Below are 17,799 nucleotides of genomic sequence, written 5' to 3' on the forward strand. Positions count from 1 at the left end.
TGAGTTTTGTCGTAAAATGGGGGTTGGGGACGTACGTGTTAATTTCATGTTCCAGGTCGCTCGTTCTTGGTCCGCCAATCGCCAGTCTCCATGTACACCGACCGCACGCACATCTCGACTGCATATAACCAGTGAGTGCGGGGTTTACCCCAGAGCCGGCGCAGTTATTGATCTATATTTGCGAGCTGCTGAAACGTGTACTTTGAGAATAGGTGTTAAAACCCAACCTCTATTCACTTGGTTCGTAGTGCAATTTACACCAGTTCTAATCAATCACGGAGTAGCAACAATTTATTATATATAGTCAGTCTAAGTTAAGCTAAGCTAATAACCGCTACGGTCAAACGTTCGACCAAATAGAATTCCGTTAGATGACTTTCAGCTTAACATATTATTCGGTCAAGTAGCATTCCAACAAATGGTTTTGCTCGCAAGGTTATCTAGAGATCCCTTATATTATATAATTGGATTGGGAGGGAGCATCAGGGCATCATTGAAGTTACAACTGGAAGACAATGGAATTGGAGTGCCTACCGGAGTCGATACATACTATAACATCCATGTCGATGGGTATACTTCCCCACAGTTGTAATGGATTTGACGCGCCCTTTTTCAAAGAAGCCATCCCTCGAAAAGCTCAAAATGTAATGCGAATCTAGTTATTAGTCTGTTGTATTACACTGTTGGGAGGAGGTTCTCGCTATCCCGGGGATTTCACGTAAGTGTCTCTATTTACGGGTCCGCCACCTCTGGTTTTGGCCCTTCATACAGCAGAATGGTAATTGGATTTGTTTTTACTATTGGGTGGAACCGTATGCAGAGCAAGACTCAAACCAGGATGGTGGATAACTACATACAAGTAGCATTCCAACAAATGGTTTTTCACCCAATGAATTTCGGCCAAACGACGGAAAGGGCCGTTTGGCCGAAGGTAATGAGATCGAAAGATCGAAACCCATCTGACCCAAAATGTCATTTGGCGGAACTTGTCGATATTTTTCGCAATATTTCCCATTTGTGTTGAATGTCATTTTCGGTTAAACCATTTTCGATCTAATAACCGTTTCGGCCAATTCAGCCAAATAGAATCCGGCTATATAACTTCCTGCTTAACATATAATTCAGCCAAGTAGCATTCGACCAGATGGCTTTTTATCGAATGACTTTCGGCCAAACGATCAATTCCTTTTTTGAACAATTTCCCGTAGAATTTCCGAAGAACATATTTTATCGACAATACAAGGAGATACGTTCAATTACAAAGAAATTCCTTTAAAATTCCGTAAAGCTTTCCTTTAAAAATTCGTGAAAATTTGAAAGTTTTTAGCATAATAGAATGATCTTCAGGTGACTAACGGAAATCAGGTCCATTGAATAAAAGTTACAACTGAACATGGGCTCTGTATCTTTATACCACTGGGTTACGCAGTCTTTTTTTTTTTTTACGAGGGAGAATGCATTTACACACTAACCCAGTACACGTGCATTGTAGTTGCCAAACTACCACACGGAAGTGTACTGGAGTGTCGGACTCGACCATACCAGTAATATCGACTAAACTCCCTTGGGCTCCACCATCGTTTTCCCCCAGGAACTACCTCCCAGTACTACTTCTGGGGGATGGCAGTACTAAACGTACTCGCTCATTATCGCTCACACAGGCACCCGTCCCATGCGAGACTGACTTGGGTGCTCGCACACCATTCACTCCATTTGAGTCTTACTTGGATGCTCTCCCGGGCGCTCCGCTGCCATGCCTCGAGGTGTCAATAGCGGTAACTGCCTGGGCCTACAGATATTACGCTACGACACTCCTGCCTCAGCACGAGCAGATCAATCACACCACTGCCGAAGCAGACCACACGCTACCCTGCCGACACTCCCCATGCACCACATGTGCACAACTGTAGGTGTGTGGGTACAACCCACTGCTACCCTGCCGCCGAAGCAGCTTCTCTGAAGACCATTCCATGTGACCCTTTTTCGGGTGCTCACTCTAACACTCCACTGCCATGCCTCGAGGTGTCGATAGCTACCTCGACTCCTACCTCAGCATGTGCAGTCCATACTCAGACTTCTGCTGCGCTTCGAGGTGACAATAGCGGCGACACGCTATGACACTCCTGCCTCAGCACAACCAGATCACTCACTCCCTGCCGAAGCAGCTCACGCGCTACCCTACCGCAGTAGGGACACTCCCCAACTCACTCTAACACTCCACTGCCATGCCTCCAGGTGTCGATAGCGGTATGTAGGGACGAATCAACGATACTACGCTACGACACTCCTACCTCAGCATGTTCAGTCCATACTCAGACTTCTGCTGCGCTTCGAGGTGACAATAGCGGCGACGCGCTATGACACTCCTGCCTCAGCACAAACAGATCACTCACTCCCTGCCGAAGCAGCTCACGCGCTACCCTACCGAAGTAGGGACACTCCCCATGCCAAGTGGCACTCCCTGGGCTTTTGAAGCAGCACACAGTCGCTTTGATAGAGCCTGATTACGGGCACTTGTGGTTTTTTGGGAGGGATTTTAGCAGAGCCCACTGCTAAATCCCACCACGCCCTAGGCAGTTCTCCCTGACTCACAGACAGCTGGGGAGGGGTCGTCAAGCCCTTGGACATGGTCCATGCTGTCCCTGCTGTCCCTGCTGCCCCCTGGGTTACGCAGTCTGCAATGTTGTGTTGTGATGCTACCCTAGTTATCTAATTCCATTGCACTATTATCCAGGATACAGTTTTATGCGGAAAGATGTATTTTACGCCAAAACTATATTTTTTAGAAAAAAATGTTGTTCTACAAAGTTGTTCGGCATAGTAAGGCCATCATCATGATGCTATCAAAGCCCCTATTCTTTCGCACAAACATTTTATTTTATTTTACGGAATACTAACATGTAACATTCTAAAAAGTTGTAACGCAGCTTATTACAATAACTTTTGCAAAAAAAAACTTTCTGTAGCTCTTAAGTGGGCTGATTTAGAGCAATTTTACCTACTTAAATTAGGGTGTCTCTCAAAAAACAGCATTTTTGATCTACTTGTTTTCGTTTTGGAGCTCAAAAAATGCAACTTTTGATATATAAATATGCTCAATGTCTTTTGCCGATCAAAAGTTATAATCGTTTTTCTGTCAAATTAACGTTTATTTCAAAAATTGATATCTCCGATTGGGGCAAACCAAAAAATTGTGTTCACACGGCAGTTGAAAGAGCAGCTCATATTCTTTATTATGTCAATAAATTGAAGATATTTATCTCAAGTTTTACCAATTGGACTTATTTAATATTGTTTCTAATAAATTGATATAACTTGACAGCGGAAAAAGATACAGGTGATGTTGTTATAGCAAAACACGAGTCTTGAAAAGCCTCAAAAGTCTCCAGAAGGTGACAATCGTGAAAAATCAAGGTTTTTTTTTAATTTTTTTTTAATGTAATAAGCCACCCTATGTTTTTGTTTTTTATAGCATAATAATGATGGCCTTACTATTTTGAAGAACTTTGTAGAACAACATTTTTTTTCTAAAATATATTGTTTTATCGAAAAATGCATCTTTCCACGTAAATCTGTATCCTGGATCATTGTGCATTGTTTGGGCTGAGTAAGAGATCTGGGTGAACGTGAACCAAGAGGGTCCAAGAAACTCACGTGGCAGCGTAGCGCTTCTCTTTTCGACGACTGTGAATCCAGCGAGAATCTTTCTCTCATCCCATCGATTCACGGAGCTGGGAGTGTTTTAGCCACACCTAACATAACTTGGCACATGTCAAACCGGATGTCATTGCGAATGGGGTAAAGCGGAGTGCGTTAACCTGTCAGTATATTGTTATTCTATAGTCTCACAGTTCCATATCGTGAACTCAATTCCAAAGATCTCACTATATAATACATATGCAGAAATTAAAGTTTTTATTTAGGTTTACCTATAATTCGCTTACCAATCCAGAAAACATTGCTCGATACTGGAGAGTCCAACTTTACGCCGTCGCTGATAGATAGAGTCCATTTTATTAACAATACGGAAAACAGATGTGGTTTGTTGAAATCCAAAACTACTGTCTACGGTGCCTAAATTCATGAAATTTATTACCAATAGATTTGTAACTATCACGGCTCTGGCGACCTCTTTACTGTCTATTTGCTTCGACCGTGTAAATACCTCTTACTTGCATAAAATAATCCAATTATTAAATGATAGTCATTCCTATAGTGAAGTGAACCGGGATTGGGTTTCGGTTAAGGCAAGCAAGGAAAAAAAACATAGCACTTATAAAAATTCTAAAAATTAAATTGTTTATAACCTTGAAATATAATTCCAGCTTTGAGCCATTGTCCTTGAGTAACTTCGTCGTTACAAAGACCTTCAACAATCCGAACTAAACAGCTAACCAGCGAAGTACGCATGAACTGGCGGTCAATTGTCATTGGAAGATCCATATGGGAGCGTAACTGGAACTTGTGAGCTATGACCCGAGCTATGTTGAACGCTTTCTTCCAGATGTCGCCTCACCATTTAGGAGCCCAATGATTGTATTGCATTGATTGAAAAAAAAAAGGTTTTTGTAGAGAACATCAACGCCAAGCCATCATCATCTATATCCATCGTCTAATGATGTCATCAACCAACACCAACAGAATCTCTCCGACTTTTTACGATCCACCAGTGCACAAATTAACCGAATCTAACAATTATTTAGTCCAAAATATTATTCTTCGCCAAATTTGAGCTCAATCGCCAATGGTTTCAAACAGTCTCTAATACAGAGGTTCCCAAACTTTTGGATATGCGACCCACCTAGCAGAATCCCATATTGCTTGCGACCCACCAGGTACCCAATGCAATGATTTTGTGAAATTAGATAAAAATGAGTTGGCGTTCGATTGGAAAAATTATAATAAATTGCTTTATATCCCATCATTGTATTTGTCAAAAATTCGTCCACATCCAATCCACAATTTATTCAGATTAGGATTTGAATTGGATTTCGATTTGATTAGGATTGGATTTGAATTAGATTTGGTAAATAAAGTTCATCTCTAGATCGGATTTTAAATAGATTTGGATTTGATTTAGATAGGATTTGAAATGAATTAGGATTGGTTTTGGATTGGGTTCGGAGCTTACATTTGGATTGTATAGGATTTCTTTCTACTTGCCCAAATATCGTATAACAAAAAAAAGCCGTTGACCTCGTCAGGTTTGTTGTTCTTTAACCTTCTGTCTGTGCTCAAAAAAACTTACGTTGTCTGTGCTCTGGGGTCAAATTGACCCCAAATTGAAATTGCTATAACTTTGTTATTGTTTGGCCGATTCTGGATTTTTGGGGCTGTTTCTAAAGATAATTTAATCATCTTTCAGGTCGTAACTAAAGATTGGTGGGCGGGTACATCGCGGGGAGGGGTTTTAATGAAGAAGGGTACAAAAACAGTGATTTTTCATGATTATTTTACTTATATCCGAAAATCCTACCCATTTTGAACTGCACCATTTTAAAAAAGGTTATGCAGGAAGGCCTGTGCTTCGGCATGAGACGTTGATAAGTTTAGAACTTGGCCGCCAGGTGGTGGTATATTTGAATTCATTATATTAGACTACTCAAGATATTCTGATATATACAATTCTCCTCAGAGTAAATATTCTTATCGTACAAATTTAAAATTTGTTAAAATGACGTCTTGATCAAAAGGTCGTCTAGTGACGGAAGAAATAATTGGAAATTTTACAAATAGGCGGCAAATTGGCTAATCTTTGGTTACGCATGTAGACCCAAAGGCCTTAGCTCCAGGGTTTTCTTGGATGACCTAAAACATATTCTGTGAACACATTCTATTATTTGCAGCATCGCTGGAGCAGGTTGAATGCAAGGAAAACTTTTAATGAACTCTACCACAACATTCATGTTTGCCAGAAATGCTACCAACTCCTACCAAAATACATCAGATCTCACATGCAACAATATACTCAAATATAACAGCTCACTAGCGCCGCATCTTGGAAGAAGTGCTCATTATATTGAACACCGCCTTGTAGTCCTGGACATCCTGAACAATGTTGCCGAATACAACTTGGGTGTAGGTATGAGGGAACTCAAGCTAAAGCAATATTTCAAATATGCAAGAATATTGCAAGTACACTAGCGTCGCCTATTTGTAAATTTCTCAATTATTTATTCCGTCACATGACAGTCCATTCCCACCAGACCAACTTTGTTAAAGACGTCATCTTTACAAACTTCAAATTTGTGCGATAAGAATATTTACACTGAGGAGAATTCCATATACCGGAATTACTTGAGTAGTTTAAAATAACGAATTCAAATATACCGCCACCTAGTGACCAAGCTCTAAACTAATCCATGCCTCATGTCAAAGCACACGCTTTCCTGCATAACCTTTTTGAAAAGGTGCAGTTTAAAATGGGAAGGATTTTCAGATATAAGTAAAATAAGCATGAAAAATCACTGTTTTTGTACCCTTTTTTACGAAAACCCCTCCCCGCGATGTACCCGCCCACCTATAGTCAATCTTTAGTAACGACCTGAAAGATAATTAAATTATCTTTAAAAACAGCCCCAAAAATCCAAAATTGGCCAAACATTAAAAAAGTTATAGCAATTTCAATTTGGGGTCAATTTGACCCCAGAGCACAGACAACGTAAGTTTTTTGAAAAAAGTACACTGTAGCGCAAATTTTCAAGATTTTTCAAGCGAATTTGCACCTAGGAGACAGATCTCGGCGAGTTTTACTAAACTACCAAAAATTAGGAGAATCGGTTGAAAACTAAAAAAATGGCAGCCACTCAAAGTGGCCTGGGGTCATATTGACCCCAGAGCACAGACAAAAGGTTAATCATCCAATCATTAGTTAGATCCTAATTCAAAATATGGAATAGATTTGTGGGACAAAATAGTAACAAAGTCATGAATTAAGATTTGTCTTTCGCGACCCACCACTGAACAGCCCACGACCCCCCTGGGGGTCGCGACCCACAGTTTGGGAACCTCTGCTCTAATAGATCAAAGTTTAACATTTACAACCATGAACATTTTTCCAAGCCAACCCACCCCTTTGAAACATCGAAAGGTGTCGAAAGTTTATGTAGTCGATGCCAATTGACTTCCAAATTTTGATGAAACGTCTAACATTTCGGCGAGGCAATGCGCCCTTGTGTGACTAACACACAATGTACCACGCGTTTCCACGCACTGCCCATTACCAGAATTCGCATTCGTCGACGCGTGGTACGTTGTTCCATAAGAGCTGCCAGCAAGGCTCTGTGGATCTCATTTGCCGGCTGACTTAAATCCTATAATAAGCGTTTCCACCGGATGTATTAATAGTGGTGGTTTAGGAACCTTCTTACAATGCTGCAAGTTCCAAGAACCACTGTCGTTTGGATGCTGACGAGATAGTTCCAGCTCTCCTAAGGATCTCAGAAGAGATTTCGAGACGTTTCCGGTTGCCGAAATTATACGCACCACCAGACGTCATTTTTCAACTTCATTTTCTAAAGTTACATTAATACGATCTCACAAATATTTTTAATATTTTTTGGCCCAAAATCTATCGGAATGCACTTCTTTTATGTAAATTTCCAAGCCAGAGACGTACTGCAGATAGGCGTCCCGCGTTTCGCAGGACGCTTGCTGGTCACATTACACATTGTCTACCGGTACAGAAATGTCGATGAGGGTTACCCGCTTCATCCTTGGGTCGTAGACCACAATATCGCGCCGATTGGCACGAATGAGGACATCCGTTATGATCTCGCGATCCTAGTACAGCTCCACGAAACTATTTTCCAGAACAGGGACGGGCACGTATCTGTAGCAGGTGACAAACGGGTCAACCAAGTTGTGCTTTAAAGCAAGTTTTTGGTGCACAGACTTGGCGACTTTGTTGTGACGACCGGGATAGGCTGAATCAACTAAGGCGGACACGAAATGCTCGATCGTCTCTCCTACTGAATTGCACTTCCCGCAGCGGTCCTCCACGGTTTCGTGCAATATATAGTGCCGATAGGTCTTCGTCTTCTTCCCTTATTATTATTATTATTTTGTTATTAGTATTTTATATTTTGTTATTGTTTTATTATGTTTGTTTTGAGTGCTTTTTTCTCATTGAGGTGAAAAGTAATCGCAAGTCAGTCACATTGCGATTTAAAACACGGCAAGTGAGTTTTTCACTTTGTAGCCACTATGCCCCATTAAATATTCAAACAATCTTTGGTATATGACGTTTAGAGCTGATCAAAATTACTTATACACAATTTTTGAGGAGAAAAATTACAAAAACTTTGCAAACAGTTTTCTCATTTGCACACGGGGATGACAAGCTACGCCATATTTGTCACATCTTTTCTGAGTCACCAATACGAGTGCACTGCGAATGCAACACAAACAACTTCCAGGGTGAAAATGATATAAAACGAACGAAGGCATAGACAGTGCCTTACGCAAGCAGCATTCTAAAGAATTGAGCAAATAAGTTGAACATTCTTAAGTTTAAAGCATAGAATCGAGTCTAAAATAGTTTTAATTTATAGTTCGTTCATTTTTTCTCTATTTTCTCATGATTATATCATGTTGCATTATCGAGTGAAATGGGCGTTTTGCATCATATTCTCCTGTAGAAACGTAAACATTCAAAATTCGCGCACATACTATTGCAAAATAAATCAGTATTGGGGTGATTTGTCACTGGGGGATAAATTTATCACCCTAAAAACACGAACAGGCAAACCTGTCAAAATCCATAGTGAAAAAATTGGGTGTCGTTCCCCTGCATTTGCACGTTTTTCCAGATAAGCTCGACTTGCGGTTAGCGGCAGTGTAGCTACACCGCAAAAACGAAAAAGACATTGAGATGAGTGACGTTTAGCGCTCGCACACTAATGTGCACTTCGGCATGTGTAAATACATGTTTGTTTTCCTTCTGCTCATAACCTCAAAATTGATTGGGTCATCACAATGATTGGAAAGGAGTCAAAAAATATATGGAAATATACTCATTTTAACCCAAGCATTCCTGAGTTGCACCATCTAGGAGTGTTTGTTTTCCTTTTATCGCCACTCACACATTCGGACGTGAGAATCTCAATAAGCAATAAATAAACAAAAACAATAAACAATGTTGATATGATTAAACTCAAATGTATGTAATATATCCGGTTAAACTACTACCGAAACGTACCGAGACTAATGGGGTTTTTGCGGGAGATAATAAAATGGACTTGTGTCGTGCTCGAGTGATCGATTAGAAAGACCTTCTGGTCTGTTTTATTGATTTAATGAAATTGACAGCAGTGTAGCGCACAGCGCACACTGCTGTCACGCACGCTTAGCTTAAGCTAATCAGATATGCATTTACAATATATAATAGTATGTTTGTTATACATTAAACAGCTCAGAAACATTGAAAAATTCGTGGCAATATAGTTGCCACTGTCCGTCAAGCGGGACAACATTGGTGGCAATATAGTTGCCACTGCCCGGCAAGCGGGAAAACAGGCAACAACAAAAATAAATAAAAGATTTTTTAAAATTAGGTTTTACGTAAAACCAGTCAAATCAAGGCACGTTACATTTTTTTGTGAAGAGTCCTAGTCGGAAAACGCATTATAAGTGAAAAAATCAAATTTTTTGCGCTTTTATTCCCAAGGTCCCCTTTGGAAAAAAAACACAATTTCGTCAAAAATCCAAAAACCAAATATACAGAAAGGAAAAGCTTTTTTCACGCTAATCACGTAATAATCTAACACAGGAGATTTAAAATAATTAATACTAACTGGAAAAAATATATGTTTGTCGTTTTTGACCCTTCCTTCGGAAGTGTCTATAATTTCACTTTGTATGTGTTATACAGGTGTGTTACGTATTAATCTATCAAGAAATCTCGTAAATTATTAAATAAAATGTATGGTATTTGAAACAAATTCACTTTGACATTAAAAATATAATTATAACAAATGATATGATATGGAATTATGCCTATTTTTCTAATTTGTTTCAAAGAAACAAATGATTTTTATTGAGGAACATATAGAAGCATGTACAAACAAATTTTCTCAGAAAAGCAAAAACGTAAAAATTGAAAGGGATTTCAAAAATTTCTTCAGTAGAAGCTAGATAGCAAATGTGAGCATGTTTTGAGACACTAATAGATCACTTGTATGCATGTATGTGTGCGTATGTGTGCAAATTCTGAAATTTGCTACCATAAAAATCTCGCTCATTTTTAAGGTATTGAACAAGTTTAGTTTTACCAAATTAGGCATCCATAAGGTGAAATATATGTTATTATTGAACGCTATTGAGTTTCGCTCAGATCAATGACTGATTTAGTTAGTTCTGGATTAATTAATATCGAGGTCTCTGGAAATTACGAGTACAATATATGCTACCAGCGTTACGATAGTTGCTAACCATGTCACAATAATTATTCAATCCGACGAGCGCCTTATAGATAGGCAGCATGAAGTACAGTACGTTATCATTCGTTAAGTTGTCACTCAACCCAAGACATCCGCCTTTGGGTAGGCAATTATTTTGTCACTTTCACGGTAAATCGCCGTGGGAAGCTGAGTAGTTTTATCTCGTTTTAAATACTAGAGTCTGGAAAAAAATTCCTTATAACTAAGGAAGGGTCAAAATCTCACTGTAGGTGGATTAATCTGGGTTTTTTGTAACGAATTATAAGTGAAAATCCTGTACGTCCAAGTTTGGAAGTACGTCCAAGTTTGGAAGACGATATTAGCATTTCCATATCATTAATAATTTGTTCATTTTTTGAAAATGATCGAACTGATCAATGTATTAAAAATTTTTGAAGTCTCAAAATGAGTTTTATTCATTTTTTTTCGAATGATTTTAATTAACAGAACCAAGTGTGGAAAAAACTTAGACGGAAGATTTAGATAATGCAATATATAATCGATTAGAGAAGTTAATTAGCCTTGTGAGCAGTGTCGTGTTTTGATATTCGGTAGTCAATTTTTAGCACCCCAATACAGTACAATAGTACATCGCTTCCATATGTTTGTATTTTTTCAGTCCTGTGCACACCATTGGAGAGCAAAAAACCGTAGATATAGCAGTGCCAGCAACACGAGTCAGAGAGTGCAGGAAGAAGGATTTCACGCGTGGTGTAATGCTCAGATGGCACGCGCGGTTCATGTGGCTGGGCGCCCTGTAAGAAGGAGTAGGGTAGGTGGCAGTTATTGGCCGGCGGTGATGACTGATGTGATGGGAGAAAGAGGGTTTTGCGCTGATGATTTTATAATACAATTTCGCAACTTGACTCTCAGAATCCTTTGCTGCTATCTCTGGATCCTGTCATTGTATACACATCATGCGGTGTCCAACCGACAACGACGATGATGAAGGGAAGCATCGATTATCGTACTCACCGGTTGCGGGCACCCTCAATCTTTAGAAGCGAGAATGTCGGACGGCTCAAAAGGATGAAGGAGGTACCTTGCTTATCTGGTGTAATTGCTAAGCTCGCCACTGTTCGTTCGTTTATTTTCGAACCGTGCGGTCAATTTGAAGGTACGAATCTAAGAACGAAGAACATCGACCTCCCTTCGAGATAGGAACTGGCTGTGCTTTTCCCACTCCACTTAGCATTTTGTTTTTATGGAGTGATGGTGGGAGTTTTTTTTACTAAAAGTGCTTGATTGAGAGATGCAGCATAATTGCGTATGAATAGGGTAACTATTCTTCATCTCACAGTTCCTGTTAAAATTAAAGATTGGAAAATACATGGACCAATTTCTCATTATTGTGATATTTTCCGGAAGTTAACTATCGTGTTAGTAAAATACCTAGCTGAAGTGAGGGTATCATTGTAATTTGCTCGCAACAAGTTGCATTTGATGGTACTCTCGGTACTTTTTTGCTAATTAAAATCTACATAATCAGTAATTGTGCTCAGTAATATTTATCGAAATACTGTTTTCCATAAAATAAAACTAATCAAAAACGCAAAAATAGAAAAAAAAAAGCAGCAATGTATAAACAATGGAGAAAATGTAAATCAATAGATATAGTGGAACATATCTTCCTAAAGTTCTTCTTTTACCTCTTTATGTGTTTTTAATTCTTTTAATACTCGTAAAAAAACTCGATTTGGCTCTTGCGAGAATTGGGTACAATTTGGGCTGAATAATAGCAGCAGAGACTGATTTTTCTACAAAATGGCTAGCATTGACATGCTGTAAATTTGCATACACGAAACATCAAATTTTTCGAATCACGTTTTTTAACACAACACATACTATGCCAAATTGTTAGAAATAATAGCACTTTTTGCTTTGTAAATATCTGAAGAACAATTGAATGAATGGATATAACTTTGAGTGTGGATGCGGAAAGACATTAAGTAGGTTATATTAATAATATGAATAGTGGATACGACATTTAAATTGGCCAATATATTAAAAACAAAAACTGCTATTATTTCGAACAATTCGACATAGTATGTCATTTTATAACAAGTCCGGATTAAGGCAATGGTGAATGTGATTCCTTCATTACATGCAGCTGCTTGCCTCCATTAAGGCAATGGTAGATGTGATTCCTTCTTTAAAATAGGCGCTTGCCCGGATTAAAGCAATGGTGGATATGATCCCTTCTTTAAAAAAAGGCGTTTGCCACAAATGAAGCAATGGTGGATGTGATTCCTTCTTTTAAAGAAGGCGCTTGCCCGGATAAACGCAATGGTGGATGTAATTCCTTCTCTAAAAATAGGCGCTTGCCCGGATTAAGGAAATGGTGGGTGTGATCGCTTCCTGAAAAATAGACGTTTGCCTGAATTAAGGCAATGGTGGGTATGATCCCTTCTTTAAAAGAACTTTAAGGACTATCTAGGGGGGTATGTTTCGGACCAGCATTTTTGAGATTATTAAAAGAGAATATATTTTTCTCTGTATCTTATAACATTCCACAGCCACACTCAATAATGCGCCGAAAAATATCATCTCTACTAAGTGGAAAACAAAAGCCAAAAATCACTTTTCAACACCATTATGACCACTGCAATTTAGGCGGTTGGTTTTGGAACCATCTCCCCTACTATTCTAAATGATGTCACTACTCATTCAATAGGAACTTGGTCAAATTTGAACAAGATAGTGTCCGGTACTAGGGGCCACTTTTCCGAACCGTGATTCTATTTATTTATGAACATCGACGTTATTTGGGTATCATCTCTTCTTCTTCTTCTTCTTATTGGCATTACATCCTCACACTGGGACAGAGCCGCCTCGCAGCTTAGTGTTCATTAAGCACTTCCACAGTTATTAACTGCGAGGTTTCTAAGCCAAGTTACCATTTTTGCATTCGTATATCATGAGGCTAACACGATGATACTTTTATGCCCTGGGAAGTCGAGACAATTTCCAATCCGAAAATTGCCTAGACCGGCACCGGGAATCGAACCCAGCCACCCTCAGCATGGTCTTGCTTTGTAGCCGCGCGTCTTACCGCACGGCTAAGGAGGGCCCTGGGTATCATGTTTATATTGAAGTGGTAAAAATGCCCGTATATGGTTTCTGTATAGTATAATATAGTTACCATACCAATCTGATTTAATAATATGAAAGTCGTTCATCACATTCTTATAATACTGTTCTTGTTGACTTAGGTTTAACAGTCTTTCCTATTGGTAATTCTTCTAAATTTTTAAGATTTTTTTTTTATTTCTCACAGCATGATTGTAACGGGAGTAATCAAGGTCTTCTAAGGAGGAAAAAAGGCGTCTTTCAGGCAAAGTTGCCCGAGAATCTGTTGTCAGGTGTTGATAAAGCACAAGAAACATGCGGAGGGAAACACGTGTGGTGTGGGTGATTACTCCTACAACTCTCACGTGTAACTTCTTCACCTTGGTGCTCCACTCATTTCAATCCGCTCTACTCTTTTTTACCTACCAACTAAAGCTCCAACCAAGTATGTTCCAGTGGAACTGTGCCATCAGAACCAGTGCCTTCGCAACATACCTATATGGGAACCTCAGCCAGCATCATCCCAACAGCTTCCCATGGGATGCTGCACTGGCGAATGGAGTAATAAAACGGAGTGCAAAAACAAAATCCGTAAAACCTACAACGGAGCCTCACAGTGAACCATGAGACACAGTCAACCAACCAGCTGGCTAGTCGGGTCGGAGCGGCATCCATCCGGTCCATGGGAATATAAATGCTTCCCCACACCCTATCGGAAAAAAGGTTCCTTCCAGGGGAGCCGAGTGGCTGGATCTGGCTGGGGAGAAGTGGATGGGAAATCCGAAAGGAAAAGCAAGAAAACACCAACGGAAGAAGTCGACACCAAACGGGTGGGTATGATCAGTCCAATGCCGGAACTGCACACCACCGCACTATAGGCTTGCGGGCGACAAAATTTCAATCCCCAATGTAGTGTTTCAGGGTCCAAGCGAATGTACCAACTTTTAGTACAAACATGGGCGATCTTGTACCACTTCCCGATTTTCAAGCTACCACATGCAATCAATCTTCAATATTGTCTGGGTTTCTCAAAATTATACGCAGCGTACCCTTCAAGAAAGGTACCGCCGCACTTTCTGCATCCCGTTTACTTGATTCTTATGGGAGAATAGCATTGCGGTGTTTCGTTTGGTGCGGCCGTACCTTTCGACAGTGATTCGCCACGTGAAATTTTGTGCAAGTACCTACCCGACCCCAGTTGGGACCATTACAACAGCCGCGCGGTATAACACATCCAGAGAATCTGACATTGTGCCATGATAAACTAAATTTATATTTTAAAAAATATCAAAAAATATTGAAAATAGAGATCGAAATTGGAGAGCCAACCCGGTCGAACACTTTACATGTAAAAATAATTGTAGAACAAAAAACCCGGATTAATTCACCAAGCGGTGACGATGCCTTTCTCGATTCAATCGTTTGGTTTCGCCTTAGTGTGATACACACCATAAATAATTGCCTACATTACGGCTATTGCAAACGCTGTATAGCGAATCAACCAACCAAGCTTATGTGGTTCAACACACCATTTTCTTCATAACTTTTGAACGCAATGACCGATCGTGATTATATTCAATAGTGATCAACTGTCCCCCGTCGAATGCAACTTGTTGTGAGAAAATTGGTTAAGAATTACTTTATGGAAAAGGGCTAATGCTTTCGGTTTTCGTGTGCACATACACACACATACACACGGACTGACAGACATTTGTACAGTTTGACGAGCTGAGTCGATTTGTATATCACGGCATGTTTGGTAGAACAATATTATCGCAAAAAAAAAACGAGCATCGCTAAAGTTTCAACTACGTGGAAATATGGCATCTTATCTTTCATTTCCTGGTATTTATAAAAAATGTACCAAGGGGTTCCGGGTGAATATTATTCTTATTCTTTTATTTTAAACCTAATTTCAAAGGCTCAGATGTGGAGAAGCATGACGGAGCCGAATTCATTAATTTCAAATCTTGGCTAGCAGACATTACCCCTTCGCTATGGTTAAACCCACTACTGGTATGATTTAACAGAAACCTCCTCCTGATCAATTTACTTTTATTGTGTTAGACTTTTTGGATTTAAATGTAAATTAGCAAAATTCGTAGAGATTTATCCAGATATATGAGAATTTACAAATTGATTGTTTGAGCTCCAAAACGATGGAATTCCGACATTCAAAGAATATGGATTTTTTAAAACCTGACGATTTTTTATCACATTTTTAAGGATGATGCTATCAAACCATTTATATCTACCAGCGAGATGAGCAGGCCAGGACCATGCTGAAGGTGGCTGAGTTGTATCCCCGGTTCGGTCTAGGAAATGTTTAGTTTAGATATTTTCTCGGCATTCTTATGTGAGATGATTTTTTGTTTGTTTTGAAAGTAAGGAACACATTTGTTTGATTGAGTTTTGATAAATATTTGGGGGTTTAATCATTGGTAAAGCTTTTTGAAATTACCATTCATTCATTCATTTATTTAGTTAACATCTAAACAGATAACACTGAATCAACAATTTGACGCCACAATGCACGGTTCGAGGCCGCATCTCTCCATCCTCGGATACGCCCCACGCTCGCCAAGTCGTTCTGCACCTGGTCTGCCCATCTCGCTCGTTGCGCTCCACGCCGTCTCGTACCTGCCGGATCGGAAGCGAACACCATCTTTGCAGGGTTGCTGTCCGGCATTCTTGCAACATGTCCTGCCCATCGTACCCTTCCGGCTGTAGCTACCTTCTGGATACTGGGTTCGCCGTAGAGTTGGGCGAGCTCATGGTTCATTCTTCGCCGCCACACACCGTCTTCTTGCACACCGCCAAAGATGGTCCTAAGCACCCGTCTCTCGAATACTCCGAGTGCTTGCAAGTCCTCCTCGAGCATTGTCCATGTTTCATGTCCGTAGAGGACAACCGGTCTTATTAACGTCTTGTACATGACACATTTGGTGCGGTAGCGAATCTTTTTCGACCGCAGTTTCTTCTGGAGCCCGTAGTAGGCCCGACTTCCACAGATGATGCGCCTTCGTATTTCACGACTAACGTTGTTGTCAGCCGTTAGCAAGGATCCGAGGTAGACGAATTCCTCGACCACCTCGAAGGTATCCCCGTCTATCGTAACACTGCTTCCCAGGCGGGCCCTGTCGCGCTCGGTTCCGCCCACAAGCATGTACTTTGTCTTTGACGCATTCACCACCAGTCCAACTTTTGTTGCTTCACGTTTCAGCGGGAGTACAGTTCTGCCACCTTTGCAAATGTTCGGCCGACAATGTCCATGTCATCCGCGAAGCAAACAAATTGACTGGATCTGTTGAAAATCGTACCCCGGCTGTTACACCCGGCTCTCCGCATGACACCTTCTAGCGCAATGTTGAACAACAGGCACGAAAGTCCATCACCTTGTCTTAGTCCCCGGCGCGATTCGAACGAACTGGAGTGTTCGCCCGAAATCTTCACACAGTTTTGCACACCATCCACCGTTGCTTTGATCAGTCTGGTAAGCTTCCCAGGGAAGCTGTTCTCGTCCATAATTTTCCATAGATCTACGCGGTCTATACTGTCGTATGCCGCCTTGAAATCAACGAACAGATGGTGCGTTGGGACCTGGTATTCACGGCATTTTTGAAGGATTTGCCGTACAGTAAAGATCTGGTCCGTTGTCGAGCGGCCGTCAACGAAGCCGGCTTGATAACTTCCCACGAACTCGTTCACTAACGGTGACAGACGACGGAAGATGATCTGGGATATCACTTTGTAGGCGGCATTAAGGATGGTGATCGCTCGAAAGTTCTCACACTCCAGTTTGTCGCCTTTCTTGTAGATGGGGCATATCACCCCTTCCTTCCACTCCTCCGGTAGCTGTTCGGTTTCCCAGATTCTGACTATCAGTTTGTGCAGGCAAGTGGCCAGCTTTTCCGGGCCCATCTTGATGAGCACAGCTCCGATACCATCCTTACCAGCTGCTTTATTGGTCTTTAGCTGTTGAATGGCATCCTTAACTTCCCTCAAGGTGGGGGCTGGTTGGCTTCCATCGTCCGCTGAACTAACGTAGTCATCTCCTCCGCTGCCTTGACTTTCACTGCCTGTACTCTCAGCGCCATTCAGATGTTCCTCGTAGTGCTGCTTCCACCTTTCGATCACCACACGTTCGTCCGTCAAGATGCTCCCATCCTTATCCCGACACATTTCGGCTCGCGGCACGAAGCCTTTGCGGGATGCGTTGAGCTTCTGATAGAACTTGCGTGTATCTTGAGAACGGCACAGCTGTTCCATCTCCTCGCACTCCGCTTCTTCC

The 17,799-nt window shown here is 40.8% G+C and overlaps 1 protein-coding gene across 1 annotated transcript in view; it reads left to right on the top strand.

The window, feature by feature from the left end:
* The window catches only part of LOC134216337 (zinc finger protein 260-like), a 122,210-nt gene extending 110,440 nt beyond the window's left edge, over nt 1-11,770 (top strand). The window contains exon 9 of the mRNA XM_062695250.1: nt 11,059-11,770. Coding sequence (XP_062551234.1) covers nt 11,059-11,385 — 327 coding nt within the window. The 3' untranslated portion in view covers nt 11,386-11,770. The remainder of the gene's footprint in view (nt 1-11,058) is intronic.
* Nucleotides 11,771-17,799: the final 6,029 nt, after the last annotated feature.

Source organism: Armigeres subalbatus, chromosome 2 (genome assembly GCF_024139115.2).
Source record: "Armigeres subalbatus isolate Guangzhou_Male chromosome 2, GZ_Asu_2, whole genome shotgun sequence".
NCBI classification, from domain to species: domain Eukaryota; kingdom Metazoa; phylum Arthropoda; class Insecta; order Diptera; family Culicidae; genus Armigeres; species Armigeres subalbatus.